Source organism: Erithacus rubecula (assembly GCF_903797595.1).
Source record: "Erithacus rubecula genome assembly, chromosome: 5".
NCBI lineage: Eukaryota > Metazoa > Chordata > Aves > Passeriformes > Muscicapidae > Erithacus > Erithacus rubecula.
Genome location: NC_136687.1, coordinates 50,556,630 through 50,574,067, shown reverse-complemented (window position 1 = coordinate 50,574,067; position 17,438 = coordinate 50,556,630). Strand labels below are relative to the sequence as shown.

At 36.5% G+C, this 17,438-nt stretch overlaps 1 protein-coding gene across 2 annotated transcripts in view; it reads left to right on the top strand.

The window, feature by feature from the left end:
- The window catches only part of GRID2 (glutamate ionotropic receptor delta type subunit 2), a 664,166-nt gene that overhangs the window by 392,643 nt on the left and 254,085 nt on the right, over positions 1-17,438 (top strand). For both annotated transcript variants that reach the window (XM_079306473.1, XM_079306474.1), the window contains exon 4: positions 12,013-12,218. In XM_079306473.1, coding sequence (XP_079162599.1) covers positions 12,013-12,218 — 206 coding nt within the window. The remainder of the gene's footprint in view (positions 1-12,012; positions 12,219-17,438) is intronic.

Sequence of the window (17,438 nt, the reverse complement as noted above, 5' to 3'; positions counted from 1 at the left end):
AAAAACCTCCCAGCATTCTAGATTTAGTATATACTACAGGATATATCATGACATTTTTTGATTAGTAACCCCTAGAGAGTAATCTTGCCAGATTATTATAAACATTAACAAATAACTTTCTCTCCTTTCCTGCTAATTTATTGATAAACTAAAACATTTCTCATATGTTAGCAGTTTGGATTTTCTCTTCTAGGATTCTTTACTGATGGAAGAGGAACTAGCCCAGAGAGAAGGATAAAGAAATTAATGGCATGAATAGAGGAACTGGAATCACTTTTTAATGGATTATAGAGTGGATAAGTCTGAATTCAGTATTCACCATGCTTTAAACAGCAGGTTGGACAGTGTGATGTCCTGAAATCCCATCCAACTCTAATTATTCCATGACTCTGTGATGTTTGAGGAAGCCATTCCTTTGATGGGTCTCTAGACATGAAATATTTTTACAAAAGAAAACTATTCCTGTGTCAGTTTGGATTTTTAGAAAGGGAGTTGGAACAAAATTCCTGAAGACCCTGAGGAAGGGAATATTTCCATTAACTTCTATTCCTGTTTTAGAAAGAAGTCAAGACTGGGCATATAGATATGAGGTGGAGGTCCAGGAATAATCCATCTCTTTGGTCAGCTAAGGGTGGTTGCAGTTTCCTCTGGAAGATTCCAGTCCCATACAATAGTTTGCCTGAGAGGTTGTGCTGTGTGAGACATTTATTTTCTCAGGTCATACAGACCTAAAATGAAATTCTTGCTAAAAGCTTTCTTCAATGTAACTGCTAGCAGCAGTTAATATTAGACATTTTAATAGAATATTTAGTATTAAGCATTAAAGCATGTAGAAGTTTGATACATGCGTTAGAATTAATTTCATATTAAGAGATTATTGATATGTTGAGTACAGCTGCCTCCAAAACTGACACCTGTGCAAGCAGCAATCTTGTCCTGGTGGTATTTTTTCATGTGCAGTGATCTTTCCTTCTCAAGGTGTGTATCATAGCATGAAGTGATGTCTTTATAGAAGTAAATGACATTTGACAAATAATGGGAATATAGATTCTGGTATGTGTTCATCTTTTTTTTCTCATTGTTGACATATTCTTGTAAGTTAGAAAATGTGAAAGCACTAATAGACTGATTGATTCCAGCAACCAGCACAATTTCAGTACTTTCCTTTCCAATAAACTATTTTGTATAGTCATTTAATTTAATTATTTAAAACCAAATACTGTACTTGTATTACTGAAATTATTTCCAGTAATAATTTTGCTCTGTGGAAGAAAATGGGCCTTTCATATTTAAAATAAATTTTCCTAAAGTAAAATTGGGATCTTTTCCAAAGTGCACACTGCACTAAACCAGTTTCCTTGCATCTTTAATATAAGCTGCAAACCTTTGTGTATCAATTTATCAAAATCAACATTTTTAACTCCTATCAATAGAATTGCTTTTGAATTTTATCTTGCAGTCTATCAAGGATTGTTTTGCATTATCAGAGAATTTTTTATAATGGAAATGTTTTCTGCAGGCCTGAGAATAATTTCCCTTATGTTATCCTCCTTAAACATCTCATTCTTATTTTGAATATAAGTAGATGAGTATATTCAGTTCTGTTTTAACACTACTGTATTGACATCTAAATCTCAGAAACTTCAAGTCTACTTAAAGGTTCTTTACTGACAAGGAAAGTCAAGTCTTTGAAGGAAGCAATTATGAAGTCATAACCAGCCAGATAGTGGAAAAGTGGGGTAAAATGCATTTCTGAAATAATTGATGTCTAAGTTTTCAAATGATGTTTCTTTTCCAAGTAATCTGAAGGTAGGCTGACTATTTTGATGCAAAACAAAGGACACCTTGATAACTGTAAAAAAAAAAAACCAACTTATTTTCCTTCTGTTGACTTAGATATGCTAAGTAAAGACTTTAGAAAAGCCATAGTCTTTACTAAGTGGTAGAGCCTACTCCTACATACAGTAGGAATTAATGAGTGGGGATGTGAGAAAAAAGAGCATTTTAAACTGAGCAGGCTTAGGTGATAGTTGCTATATTTAATTTACTACAGTTGTGTTTAGTGTATAAATTCAGATGAACTTTTGAAAATCAGAACAAGTTGTCTTTTCCCCAATCCTTGCACTCTGCAAGCATGATCTAGACCAAACTCCCAGTGCAGTCAATGTGTTGACTATACAAATCAAACTCCTTGTATTCAGTGTGTTTTGTTCCTTCTGGTAAAACAAGTTAGGGCCTGTCTGGAACATGAAATCTGATTTTGTTTAAGAAAATTTAATATATGTATATGTTAAAAGCATTCAGGAAGAATTTTTCACTTCTTCAAAGGCCATTAAAGAGAATCATCTTGCAGAAATAAAGAGTAGGTGGCATGAAATGCAGCAAAATTATGCAGTAGACTGATGCCTTTCTCAAACTGCTATTAAAATTACTATCCACAGAGTATATAGAAGCCAAATTTACTTCATTTAAGCAGCCAAATCAGCTCCTACTCACTTCATTCTTGACTGCTCAGCTCAATGTGCAGAGGGTTTTGTGCATCTCCTTCTCACAAGCAGATGTGGAGGCTGGGGAGCTTCTCCTCTAGTATGAATTCCTCCTTAGGAGCAGCAGCACCCTTTCAGTGAAGGCATTTTCAGATGGGACACTGTAAATGTATAACTTATACCTTCGGAAATTGCAGAGTTTGGATTTGCAAAAAGAACCACTGCTATCTGTAAACATTTCGAACGAGTTTGCCAAGTTCTTAATCTTTAATGGTTTCAGGTTCAAAGTGAGCAAAATGCAGTTAGAAACAGCAAATCTTTCCTGATCCACAGACTCGGACCTGACAGTGACCAGTCCCCAAAAACCAACATGAAAAAGATGGACACATTTCCCAGAATGAAATAGTAATTTGAGACCAGAATGTGTGAGCCCTGGCTGTATAGGCAGAGTGATTGAGCTGCAATCCCAGCATATTGTTGGGTTTTATCTCAGTGGTGCATCAACAAGGGACAAGCTTTTGCAATTCATGTTTTACTCTCGGGCAGTTTACAGCTTACTGTATTTTCCAGGAAAAAATGTGGATACTTTTCTGTAGTAGTAAATTCTTTATGAAGAAACCAGTCAATCACTGCAAGAACATGGTTGTGAATTTTGTGAAATTTACAGTGTAGGTATCTCTGCATTTCTAAGATGAAAGACAGAAAGTCTAGCTGTTTGAAAACATTTATTTTTAATGTTTTATTGCTGCTAAAGTAGATAGAAAGATTCTGCAGTTTTCCTCTTGGAAAGGCTGATGGAATAAGACTTTTTCTCTGGAAAATTAATTTTATCTTAATCCCAATTGTTTTATAGTTATGATAGTAACATTTTAAAACCCTTCTGAATTTCGTATTAAAAGAGAAAAAAATCTTAATACCATTTCTCTTTCCCAATTTTTGGCCTAACCTTCTGTATTTCATCCCAGCATGCTCTTGATATGCAGTCATCACTGGAGAGCTATAAAATATTTACTGATTCCAGAACTAAGTTATCTTCCCTTACAGTTTTTTGACCTTCCTACTAATACTGCAAATATTTGGCAATGGATATTTGCCATTCTCTATTGCTATTTGCCATAATTTAATTTTAACTTTTGTAAAGAAGAGAATAAAAGCAAGCATTAAGATTACAGAGGGGATTTGATCTATGAGGCTGAAGGAGGCATTACCACAGGAAACAGAGGTTGAAGAAGTAATTGTCAAGGCTTGGCTGGAGCAGAAGGGAGGATGTTTGCAGTAAGAAAGAGTTTAGTGGGCATCTGTCTTAAAAAACTTCCTCATGGATCTCCCTTCTTGCACCTTTATCATCTACAAGGGTTTCAGATTATTTCTGCACAAGGAAAGGATGAAGGCAGTGGTGTGAGGTTCTTGGCCAGTAGATGTCTCAAGCTCAATCTGAGAGTGGATTTTGGAGAAAGAGAAAAAATTAATATAATTTTGATGAGAGAGCAGAGGCATCTGTATTACTGAGTTGAGTTTAAGTAAACAGATCTGTGAAAATGAAAGAGCATCATCCCAATCCCTATCCCAGAAAGGCAGTGGTTTTTGCAAATAAATTAAGCATAGTTCTATGGAATATGAGTGCTGTTCTTTAAAGATCACAGAAAAACAGGGATTATACCTGGAACCTGAGAGGCTGAGCTGCTTGCAGAATGGCTGCCTCCTACATTTTCAGAGAGGTGATATTCTGAGATGATGCCCCTCTGTAGGTATGGGCCCCAAATTTCCAGCAATTCCTTTAAAACCCTTATGGAGTAAGTGATCCCGTGGACACTTTCCTGCACACACATTTTCCAGAAATAAATATAATGACCACTGACATAGATGTGCTTGAAACCATAACATTTTCTAATCATTTTAAGTTTTAATGCAAGTTTAATAAAGACTCATAAAAGAATCATGCTCTCTTTAATCGATTGCAAATGCTTATAATTACCCTGAGGCTGTTTTCAGCTGCTTGATGACTATAATATTCTCAAGTCTGTCTCCAGACAGTCTTAAAACTGTTTATTACTCATCTGGCTCTTTGCCAGCTTCCCATACTCATTTGCTTCACTGTGCCTCAATAAACATATAATTAATTCAAGCTTATTACTGAACTTTTTTTTTTTCATTAGTATTTATTACGTCATTCAGATAAGGAAAGAGGACCATTAATTTTCATCTGAGTAACTTGAGTTTGTCAGGTGAGAATTTCTGTCACAACTTGCATTTCCTGATTGATGTTACCACTGCAAATTGAGTATATAATTTGGGCGAGCCTAGGATGATTCAACTTCTGAATCATTCTATAAAATTTTCTTCTAGTGGAAAAATGGACTTTCTCCTGCTTTTCAGCCACAGAACACTTGGAGGAATGTATTGCAGGAACTGTAAGTGAATGAGTGTAGCAAGATAAGAGAGTGTTTGTCACTCCCTCAAGTTGCAGTCCTTAGGGAGGGCACAGGGGAAAGCATTCAAAGGTTTTGTCTGACAGACCTGTGCTGTGTTAGTAAACTGGGACCAAAATAAAACTTTAAATGTTCTCCCAATATCTGTGCAGTGGGAAAACTCTGTAGAAGAGGTGTTATTTTGAAGTTTTGCAGAGATACAAGATTTCATTTATATATGCAGCCTGCATATGAAGACCAGTGATTTATTTAAAGAATATTTGAATACCTGGAGCATGTAATGATAGCTGCCACAGTTTGCTAAGTATTTTTTAGCACATTATTCTATCTTCTCAGAAGTACTACATTTAAGTTTTAAGTTTATATTTTGGCAGCTAAATAAATGAATGGTAATCAAATGAGGAAACTTTTGAGATTAATTTTTGCATGCTGAATTGAAGAAATTATATCACCACTGGGAAAAAAGTATGAATTTTGCATAACATTGTAAATGTCAATTAATATCATAAATTGAAAAGAAAACTTGTCTCTGAGAGTTTTAACCAGTCAAGAAAAAGAGGAAGCAGAGACAGGAGAAACTAGAAAGCATTTATAGCATTATTCCTAAATCTTAGTTTATCAGCTTCACTTTTGCAGGTTATGTTATTCAGAGCACCAGTTTACTCATAAAATATTCCTGTTTCTATACTGTAAGCTTTTAATCAACTGAGGATGTTCTTTAGGATGTGGAGAATGGTTTGTCTTAAGGAAGTTTATAACACCAATGCAGTCATGTATTGCACCTTTTTTACAGAGTCTCTGTCACTCTTTATCCATCTCCCTGGAAGGGGAAGCACAGTTCCTCATGCTTCTGAGAACCACCAGAGAACTGGTGAATTGTACAGGCAGACTTAGATAATATATACATATATATTTGCTATTTAATAAAGACTTATATCTACACAGATATAGAAAGTTCTGTTGTACGGGGTTTGCATACAATTTTTAAGTTTGGCATGATTTGAAGGCACTAGGCAGGGAAAATTAATTTCTTTCAAGAGGTTTTTTCACTCAAAGACAATCCATAGAAGCCTTTTGGAAATCTCTAATGCAAACTGTGGTCAAAAGGGAATTGAATGAAGAGATAGAAAGCAGGTTATACAGTCAAAAGTACATGGATAGAATATATTGCCATGTCAACCTTCACAAGTGAGGCTGTTGATCACAATCTGACTTCCTTTCTATTTTTTGAGAAGCTACAGTAACAGCAGATACTCTGAAGGATTATTTCTAGCTTCATTCTTATTTATCTTTTTTATTCTTTGCTTTTTTTTTCCTTTTCCTTTCCAGTCAAAAAAAAAAAAAAGAAAAACAGGAAAAAAGAAACTCAAAGGAAGCATCTTGTGATCTTGTGTCAACCCTCAGTAAGATTCAAAACTGATGTCTTGTAGGATTTGAAAATTGCAAATGTTGATATCTTTCCCCTGATACTGATTCAACTGCTCAAGACTATCTGTATTGATTTTGCTTATTTAAAGAATAATTTCTAATAACTGATAATGTGACACAAAAGTAGCCAATGTAAATAACATTTGAATGAACCCTTAAAATAGGGATTGCATAGACATTTCACTAGTGCCAAAATAGTTCATGCCAAACAACAGAAATTGGAATCACCTGCTTATATTTAAATTTGAAATGGAAATATTTTCAAAAAATATGCAAGTGTATTTTTTTTTTCATTTTTCTCTGTTCAGTGTTACTAAAAAATTGGAGACAATTTGTTGGCTTCTCTTTCATGTGTAAAATTTCAGAAAGTTGCAAACAGGGGGGAGAAAAGACCCCAGTCATTTGTACCATTTACAGATGTTCAGTTTCTCCCAAGATAAATCTCCCCTTCTTTGGTTGCAGAAAATCTGATAATATAAATGAGATTTTGTATGTAATTGAGCATTTAGGTTTGAATTTACTTCTCATGAGTTTGAACTACTGCTATATTCTCTGAAGTTAGATCATCCTGCTGAAATTTCTGAGGTAACTGAGCAATTCTTATTTCCCAAATGATAATATAAAAGAATTGAGATGTTTGGATTTTTAAAACTAATTTTAGTTTAGAGATTCAACAGATTACATATAAAATGATTAATGAGAGGGAATCCCACTGCTATGAAACTAAAATGAAGGACAGTTACTGAATCATCCTGCTAAATTTTTTGTTTCCCTCAGTCTGGATCTTAACCATGTTAATAGAGATCAACACAGGAATGCAAACACTTTTCACAAGTCTTTGCACAGAGCATCAGAGTCCAGCTGAAGCTGCACACCTCCCTTGGGCACTGTGCATTTCCACAGTTAATAGTTGGTGTCATGTTAGCCAGCTTCATGGAAAGAAGAATCACTGTGCTAGGCTTGTAAAGCTGTTATTGGTAAGAATTTGAGCAGTGTTGTTTGCTGTACAATGGCTTTTCTCATCATCTGTACAAATAAAGTGGTCTTTTGTGCAAATCAGCCAGTGAATATTTATGACAAGCACATTCACCTTTACCACTGCAGCTGAATCAGTTGGTATTTATCAGCCAGATACTCTGAGGAGAATGTTCTCAGATCTAAAATGCCATCAGAGGGAGGATGAGCTAATGACTGTAAGCCAGGCTTGAGACAACCAAAGTGCACAGTGAGTGCCTTGTAATTTAGGTGGAACATGATACAGGTGGATAGATTAATTTATTACCATTAGTGAATAGTGTCATCTTTCTTATCTCCTGATAATAGTGTGATCTGAATTTTTTTAAGAACTTTGCTTCTACTTGTAGATGCTTGTTGTTAATAAGGGTGGAAGAAGTAGTTAACTTATGAGTTATTTAATATTTGCTGTTCATTTTATTCAGCTTATAAAATCTTCATATGCATCCTGGCATTCCTGTATGAGATGCCTGAAAAACAGCATATTTTATTCTAGGATGCCCTGATTATTAGATTTTCTCCAAGATGGACTGGGAGGACTTCCTCCCTCTGTATAAAAAAAGACATGGCAAAGGAAAGTTATGGGCAGCCAGATAGAATAAAAAATTGAGATGAGATCTGGTCCCATGTTTAAAAAAGCCCTTGTGCAATAACCATAGAATCTTTTGAGCTAGAAGGGATCCACAAGCTCATTGAAGTGCCACTCCTGGCCCTGCTGTGAGCATCATCACAAGTCACACCACGTGCCTGAACTTTTCCATTAAATGGTTCTTATGGTTTATGTTAGGTGAGGTCTGAGTGTTCCTACCAGGCTGAAGATTTAGACCCATAGTCTGTGAAGGGCACTTTTCTCTGAGCATACTCTGTATTTAAGATACCTGTTTCTTGTGCTTTCTTCAGTATCAAAAGTATTTTTCAGTGAGAAGAAGGTGTGTGTTTATGCTTCGTTTCCTAAATTCTTTCTTAGGTCAGAATCTATGGTAGCTGGCACAGTAATGACAAGTTTGGTGAAGCTGTCATCTGAATTGAGATCTCAACTGGAGCAGTGTTACACTGAGTACCTGCAATTGAATATATCAGCCAAGTCTGCAGTTTCAGAGGCTCTAGGCTTTGAGCTGTCCTCTGCAGGATGCTCTGCATGTGTGTCCCAGCTGTGGCTGCAGTGTCAGACCTGCTGTGCACCCCCAGTGCAGACCACAAGCCCTCCCTGGAGACCTCTGCCTTGTGGCATGGTTATGTCTGCCAGGGAAGGACATTCCAACAGAGGCCTTGACAAATTTTGCTTGCTTTGTTTATTAGCATTTCCAAGTCAACTTCTCAGTCTCTTAAATTGAGCAGTTTGGGTTATAAGGAGAATGTTTGGTAATGCTTCTTTTAAATTTCCATCCTGGTTTAACCCTAAAGGGGATGCTGACTACAGAGGGGTTTTCTGTTCTTGTGCACATGTATTTAAACTGGAAGTGATGGCTCCAGTAAAAAACAGGAAATTTAATACTAAATTATAGTGGCATTGAGCTGGGAGAGGAGATAGCAACTTTTGTTTTAGCATTGATCTGTCTCTATGTGCTAACTTTGGCTTTGATCACTAAGGAAGATAATTAATACTGGTGATAATGGAGAAACTGTTCTGAATTTCTGGCAATGACTGTGACTCATCTGATTTAAATATAAAGTAGAAATGTGACTTCTGGCTGGGCAACAGGTTGGTTGGCTAGCAAATTCAGGGCAAGAAACACCTGTGTTCCAGACATGAACAGTCTTGTGTCTCCTTAGCAAAGCCATCTGTGCCACAGGTTGCTTGCCAGATTTTCCTGTAGAAGGAGTTTGTTTATTAGAAAGATGATTCCACAGCTCAGCGTGGATATGTGCCACGTTCAGACAATCCACGCAGGAAAGATAACGCTGCCCATTCAGTGGCAGCATCTGTTCTTTGGCATGTGCTTTGAATATGATCATTGCTACTGACTTGCTGCTGAAATATTGGAAGTACCATCGTGATTTAAATAGCATTTAAATTGCAGGGTGTTTCTATGTGCTTTCTGCTGTTTCACAGCAGCAGGTGAGCTCCACCAATACCTCCATTCTGCTACTGGGTAAGCTGAGATATAACCAGAGTCTGTATTTATTTCCTGCCCATGTCTCTGTGTTGTACCAATGCCAAAACCAGAAGTAATAAAGAAGAAGTAGGAATCTTTGTTTGGTATATTTTCCATTAGAATGGTGGTGTTTTCCTAATAGCATGTCACACAGATGCAATATGGTTGGCACAGTCACCTAATAAATGTAGAAAACAATACTGGATCTCTTTTATGCCATCATTTAGTGAAGATTCAATATGATTATTTCATTCTTTATATGAAGATCTTCATGACAAAGAAAATAATTTGGTCCTATAATCTGGCTTCTGGGTCAACACAGATCATGCAGATTTCAATAACTGCAGTGTGTTTATAAATTCAGGTCAAGTGAAATTATGTTCTTGTTTTGAAGAAGGACCAATGAAACTTTGGTGGTTCCTGCTCACCCTGTTCTGTGTCAGAAAATATATGGATTTATGAGATAGAATTTAAGTCTTTAAAATGGTTTTCATAGCCTAAGTAAATTTTCTTCCTGGTATTTTGATAACATATTTGGATCTCATCTACATGTGTTCCTTGTGCTTCAGTGGTTTTGACTTCAACCAGTCAGTTTTAGCCATTATATGATTTAAGTAGTCTGGATCCTGAGTAATTCTCAGTGTGTGAGCCTCAGGAACTTTAGAATGAAGGGGTTAAAGTAAAAAGAAGTTATTTTATCATTTGCATAAAACTAGACATATTTGTAGCTCTTCAAATAATCTTGTTGGTATTTAAAGTGCCAAAAATTTCTAACATCTCTGATTAGATTGAATCTAATTTTCCTGATTTAGATATTAAATAGAAGCTGTAATTAGTATCTGATTCTCTTATGGAACTTTATTTTTAGGGCATGCATGTATTTTATTCATGTTTAAACTATCCTATAAGTGTTTAGTAATACTGATATTTAGGCAGTGTCTGGAGAGTGAGGTTTTGGTGATGAATGTCTAAAATAGTCTAAATGCCTAAAATACCATTTCTTTCCAGTTCATGGTATTTTGGAGCTCTAGACAGAAGACCCAGCTTGCTGTTTGTGACAGACTTCCAGGACTAGCCCTGCTGAATTATTCTTGTGTACAGTTTGATTATAAGCTATTGCATGGCTATTGCTTCATAATTTGAAGCTTCTCAGTAAAGTGGTGCTTGAGGAGGATGGCTGTCTGTAATATTTTCTAGTTAGCTGATCACTGCTGGTGAGGCAGGCAGAATATTTTTTCTCCTATGCAGACTCAACTTTCTTTTCCTAATACTGCTGTTTGTGGCACCCCTCATAGAAAGATCAGGGTAAGTTGGTAGGTCAGGATGAAAGACATAAGTAGCCAAGCTGTTGCAAGGCTAATTGGAAGCTTTCTCAATTATAAGATGTCTCATGCAGACACGTAATAAGCTGTAGCTTCAGGGCTGACCATTCCCCTGAAAAATGAGTGATTGAGACAAGCAAAGAAGGAACTGTATTCCCTCAGAGACTGGAACTAAGACTATACATCTAGGAGAGACCAGATTGAATATTCTAATGGGAGAGAGAGCAATGACTCAGTGAGGCTGAAGGGATTTTCCTCAGGTCCAGAAGGCCCTGATCTGACTTGTGAAATCATTCAATGATTTTAAATTTTAACCATAGGGTTTGGGATTTTAGTTAAAATCATTTGAAAGAGCAAAGGGAAAGAAAAAGTCAAGCATGCTTGTAGAGTTCAGGACTGGAAAAAGCCCTTCCAAAGGCTTGGCCCAGCTAGAGGCAGCATAACAATGTGAAAAGCACCCAGACATTTCAGTTTGGTAGACTATAAATATACTACAAGCTAGGCAGTTGACATTTCATGGATCAAGTCTTCCTTTCTAAGTTATTCTTAAGAGGGGTTTACCCAGAGTTCCCATAAAGCTCCACAGGAGCAATTTGCTGGGGAGAATTTACTAAACTCAGCCAGTGATATCAGATGAGGGCAAGCAGTATCATTGCAACATCTGTACATCTGGTTTCTGCTGTGTTTCTGAAGGAAATAAATTATTGTGAAGTTTAGAACAATGTTAAGACTTTTTTTGTGAGTGAACAACCCAAGCTTCACTTTGATACAAGAAGCTGCATAGCATGGATAACACAGTTTGGAGTTTCACAAAAGAAAACAATCTGCTCCCTGCCTTTCTCATCCTCAGTTGCCCTCCAACAACTCTTGCTTGAAGGAAGAATTGTGTCTGATGGTCTCAGTGGCCTGTATGGGTTTTAGTATCAAAGTCCTTTAAGAAAGTTTAGGATGAAGTGTGATGGTTGAATGGCCCAATTAGGGAAATTACTAGAAGTGTTTGTAGGTTTGTTTTCTAATGGCTGTTTTGGACAGTAGCTGTTGTGCAGCCATTCTTTCTCCTGTTTTAGTACTTTAAGAAATGCAGTGAACATAGCTCAGGAAGAGGTTTAATGAATATTAAGGGAAAGCCTGTAGGGATCTAACTGAAAAAATGTTTCTGTGGGATAAATTGAACAGTTACTTGTGTCGTTTTGTCCATTTCCCAATTAACATCTTATTTGCCTTCTGTTTTTTCCAGATATCCGTGGAATACAAGAATTTTTAGACAAAGTATCTCAACAGGGAATGGATGTAGCATTGCAGAAAGTAGAAAACAACATCAATAAAATGATCACGGGGCTCTTTGCCAGTCTGAGGATAGAGGAACTGAACCGCTACCGGGATACCCTGAGACGGGCCATTCTCATCATGAACCCTTCCACAGCCAAGTCATTCCTGACAGAGGTATGCATTGCAAGGAGAGGGGATGTTTAACATTCTCTTCTTGTTTCGCTGACCACATCAGTCTCTCAAAAGATTTAGTTTGTTTGACTTTATAATGGTAATCAAAAAAAACCCAGGTAAGCTGTCCCAAGCAAAAGTTTAAATATTCTCAGTTCAAAGATCAGCATGCAAGGGTGTTTATTCACGTTCCTAAATGGGCATGTACATTTAAATAGAAAACAAGTAAAACAAGTAAAAACATCCTGCATGAGCAAAAGCCTTTAGGAAATATGCAGAAAAATTACCCCTCAGGCTTCTGTTTGAAGCTCAAAGGTACTGTATTGCCATTGTGGCCCCCACAAGTGAAACTGTTATTATTATTATTATTATTTAGAGAAATATTTATATAATATGTATTTGTGGGTAAAATGTGTTTACCAAATTGATTTTTTTTTTTCTTTTTTTCTTTTTTTTTTTACATAAAATGATGTTGGTAATGCTCTCTTATGTGCCACTGAGTAGTAGTGAGGTAATGAAATGGGAGATTTGATTTGCATGAAGAATTTGAGATAACAGACTGAAGTCACATTTTCAAGCAATATGGACCAGATTTTCTAAAGGTTCTTAGGGATTTGGAGACAGAAGACCTGCAGACTGCATTCAACTATGAGTTGTACAATCTTTTTAAATAAGTGGCATGGTTCTTTGTACATGGCACTGTGCTGTTTCAAATGTGGTTTTGCATGCATGTATATTCTTCATCAGCAGCCAAAGCTTAAAAAGCTCTTTTTTTTTTTTTTCACAGAAATACACTTCTCAATAATTTCTCTTTGGATCTGTTTCTAACTTGCAATACTTTTCTTCTATACTTTAATATTACCTGGGTCTTGAGAAATTCAAACCTGCTTAAACTCTACTTCTGCATAAAAACTACTGCATATCCAGTCTGTAGTGAATGCCTTTTAGGAACATTAGCTGGAAGTCAGCTTTCTTGATTTCTTTTTCAAAAATTTGTTTGTTCTTTGTTTGTTTTGGCTAGGTGTTTCACTGTCATTGTTACACACTTGAAGCTTGCTAATTCTGAGTAATGAGGGTCTGCTAATCTATCTAAATGTGTGTAGTGCTTCATAAGGTTTAAACAATTTTTGGACATGTTTAGATTGTTCCTCAGTGTTTTCATTACCAAGTCACAAGTGGGTTTTTTTTTTGTAAGAGACATTATGAGGTATTTCCATTCTTGGGGGCTCTAACTACTGTAACAACAAAACTCCTACACTTTTCTTACACAGAAACACTCTTTAAAAAAAAAGATACATTCTATAATTTATTTTACACACTTGGGCATAGTAACAAAGTCATTGTCATTTTGAAGTTATTATGTATGGGTTGCCAAGAAAGTAAACAATTTACTTTAGAGTTCTTTCTTTGGCACTGGCCACTCAAGACTCCAAAATTCAAAAGACCAGTAAAAAAACAACTAAACCAAATCCTCAATCTCCCTCCCTCAAAATATTTTATATAATAAGCACCAAAAAATTCCTGAAAAACAAGGGATTTCCAATCTCCTTTTCTGGAGTCTGTAAGTCTACCAGAGAAGGTCATTATCTTCTCCTGCAACTGTGGTTCAAAGACAGACTCTCACATCAGCTCTGTATTGCAGGTTTTTGCCAGGATAGCAGCATTTATTTGGAGTATGATATGTGAATGGTAAATTGACAGCAGGAGTCTCTTAATAGGAAGAGTTCTTAGGGCTGCCAATGGACAAAGATATTCCTAAACAATTTAATGGTCATGCTGATTCCAAAGCCTGTGCCTTGAGCATGATCAGTTTAGCTGAGAAATTTAGCATAACCTAGTGGATTTAGCATGTAAATCTTACACATATAGTAAGAAAAAACTTCATATGCAGAAAAGCCCTTGGATTTTTTTTTCTGCCCAGTAGAAGCTTTTGGCTGCCTTGCTGGATTCAGCTGTCTGCTCCTCTCCCCATTACTCACATAATCTCTGCTGCTTGGTCCCTTCTTAGATGACTGTTCTGGCTGAACCCTGTCATTGTTTAGCTGAGAAGAGGGTTCTTTCACTCTGCAACAGCTGTAGTAAGTGTGGTCTTGATTACTATGCAAGTAACAACTATTCCAGGGTAAATAGACACTGCCCTGTGTAAATAAGCAGTCTGTAAACTGGAGTTTGCTTGTGTAGAATTTATCTTTGTTCAGAGTCTTTGAAATTCTATGTTTGAAATATTTTTCTTCTTTCTTTTTTTTTTTTTTTTAACAGTATTGCTTTATGTTAGGCACTTCTTTTTCTCTACATCTATCTCTAGAGCATGCAGAGATGAGATCTGTACTTGCACACTTAATAAAATGGAGATTAGGAAGTAAATACACTTCACTGGCTGTGGAAATGAAAGCCTACCTTCTCTTTAAACACTATGTATTAATTTGCCCTCCATACAGCATGGAAAGGCAGGAAGCTTTGGGAGCAATTATCTTGACTGGCTAAAGGATAAATGTAAAGTGAGAGGGAGGAGCCAGACAAATTGCTGAATGTCCTTTGTTACTTTGAGCTAGAGATGGAGGAGAAGAAAAAAATCTTCTGAAAGAGGGAAATTCACTGGGGCTAAGGGGTGCAGAGGTGGGGAGCTAGCAGAGACTGGGACCTCTCCACAGGTGAGTTTGTGGCATCATCTGGAATAGCGATTTGGTCAGGGTTTTTGTGGTTTTTTTCCTCGTGAAATTCTTCTCCAGTCTCAAATAGTTGCCCAGGTCCCACAGGTGAAGCAAAATATTTGCACTGTAGCTTTTGTGATTATTAAATATCCCACTGCCTTGCACAAAATTTGCTGTGCTATCTGATAGCACTTGTGATGGACATGAACTTTGTGTCAATTTTTTGCTTTATATTTTTGGGGTGGGGATTTTTTTTTTTTTTTTTTTCACATGTTCTTCTGATTTGGAATGAATATGACAGATAGGAAAAAACATATGAGGGAATAATAAGATGTCCTTAAAGGAGATGTCCTTGCCAGCTGAGCATGACAACAAAATTCAAGGGCTTCAAAAGTCAAGTGTGAGAAGTCTGGGTAGGAGCAGGATCAGACCACGAAAAACAGGTTGAAACAGAGTTCCTGGGGATAACAAAGCAAGTTTGAGAAGCAAGACTTTGGGAAGAAATATTTTAGGACATAAGCCAGATGTTCTCTACTGGGCCAAAATGCTGTCAGTACATCTCTGCTTTCAGGTTTTTTTTTCTGTTTAGCTAAGGAAGCTACCTTATCACTTGAGTGCAGAAATGTGAATGTGTTCAGCTGTGTTGTGACTCCTGGAGATGATAACAGGACTACAAAGGAGGGACAATGCAGCTATATCATTCATTTACTTATAGAGAAAAGCTTTGAAACACATTGAAAACCCAGTAAACCATGTGTGAAAGAGCCCTGGCATCAGCAGGGAATTTGCTGGAGTTTTGATAGGCAAGTTCTGGAAGGTGTTGGTGTAGGTGCTGAAGAAGACACTGCTGCCTCCAGCCTCCCCTCAAAGGAGGGATTACCAGCCCAGCAACCTCAGCAGATGTTGACTGTGTGTCTTCCTGCCCATTGTAAGGTCCCTTCTCCTGCTTCTGTTGCATGGGTTCTTACAAAGAGGTGAGAACACTTTTTAGCTGTGCCAGCAAGATTCAGCAGTTTATCTAGCAAAATTTTCAGAGCATTGGCATCATGTATACGCCAACAAAGCTCTTTGAGGCTTTAGAACCTCAAGCCATCATGCAGTGAGCATTGGCTCTTTCCAGGTTGGAGAATACTACTCTTCAACTCTACAATGCATAGTTTGTGTAAATGAAAATATGTGCTATTTTTTATTGTTAAGGTTCCACTCTGCAACAAACTCGAAGTCACTGAACCACATCATGTCAGACTTCAAGCTGCTGAGTTATTTGAAATGTTTACTGTTAAACATCTCTTAAAACTTAAACGCATCTGCATGAGAGAACTGGGTTATAATTACTGAAAAGGTGCATTCAACAAAAATAGCTGCTGCCAAAAATCTGAGAATTCCAGCAAATAAGTCCTTTATGTTGGCCTGTGTGTATGTATTTGATTTATTCCACTAGCTTCTATAGGTGCTGTCTTATTTTTCTATATTTTTTTCAAAGAAAATTAAAATCGTGTCACTTTCAGCATTTGTATGATTTACTACTCATGCTTTTGAAAATAAATTTCCTTTTATTCCAGGCTAATGTGGGACAGTACTAAAATGAGATTACCTAGAAAAGAGGCTACACTGCTACTTTCATGAATAAAAGAACTCTATATAAACGAAATGATAAAATATACAGGGAAAATAGAATGAAGTTTATAAATTAAGTGCTGAAGGGTTCTTGCAATGTTGTGGGCAAGTGAAACAAGAAGGAAAGAGTGTTTAAGGAGCAAATGTAATTTAAATTGCCTCAATGTAATTGAACTTTTAACATGCTTTTACTCATCATTACTGTGAATACGAGAAGTAACATTTATTCTGTGAAATGAGATTATTCCCGATAGCAAATTACCTGATTTTTATTTGATTGTTGTCTCTCTGTTGAAAATGACAATTTTAAATGTAAATATTTGAAAAAATGCGGAGTTTTTTATATAATGACATAGTACCAGGTGTTAGATCTGATCATGAAGCAAATTGGGAATCTTTTAGATCTAAAGACAAGGATTTGCTTAAGTGTTATATAGTGATCTAACCAGGCTTGTTTCTTTAAGCAACTTATTTACTGAGTTGGGAAAATTTACTGAATGTTTCCAAAAGGTTGATTCAGCCTTTGTGTGTCCAAAGTTCATGGAAACTTAATTGTTTGCTTTTGGGTCGCCCCCCCCCCCCCCCCCGCCTTTTTTTTTTTTTTTTTTTTTTTTTGTTTGTTTATATCTTATTCTGTGATGCTTTGCACTTTTTAGTTTACATAGATCCTAAAGAAGACTGGGACAAATATTAGCCTTTTTGTTTTTCTATTCCTTTGTATTAATAAGAAAAGTGATTCTTTCTTTAGTCAAAACCATCATATACAGATAGGAGGTGAAGTGAAGGAAGTTGAAATTAGAAGTTAAGAATCTGATGCACCCACCTGCCACTTCCACTGAAACCTGCAGTAAAAATTCAAATGTTTCCAATGGGAGCAGATGGCAATGATTTTTGTTTGAATGTGGACAGAAAAGACACATAGCAGAGAGAGGCAGAAGACTCCAGACAAGTATCA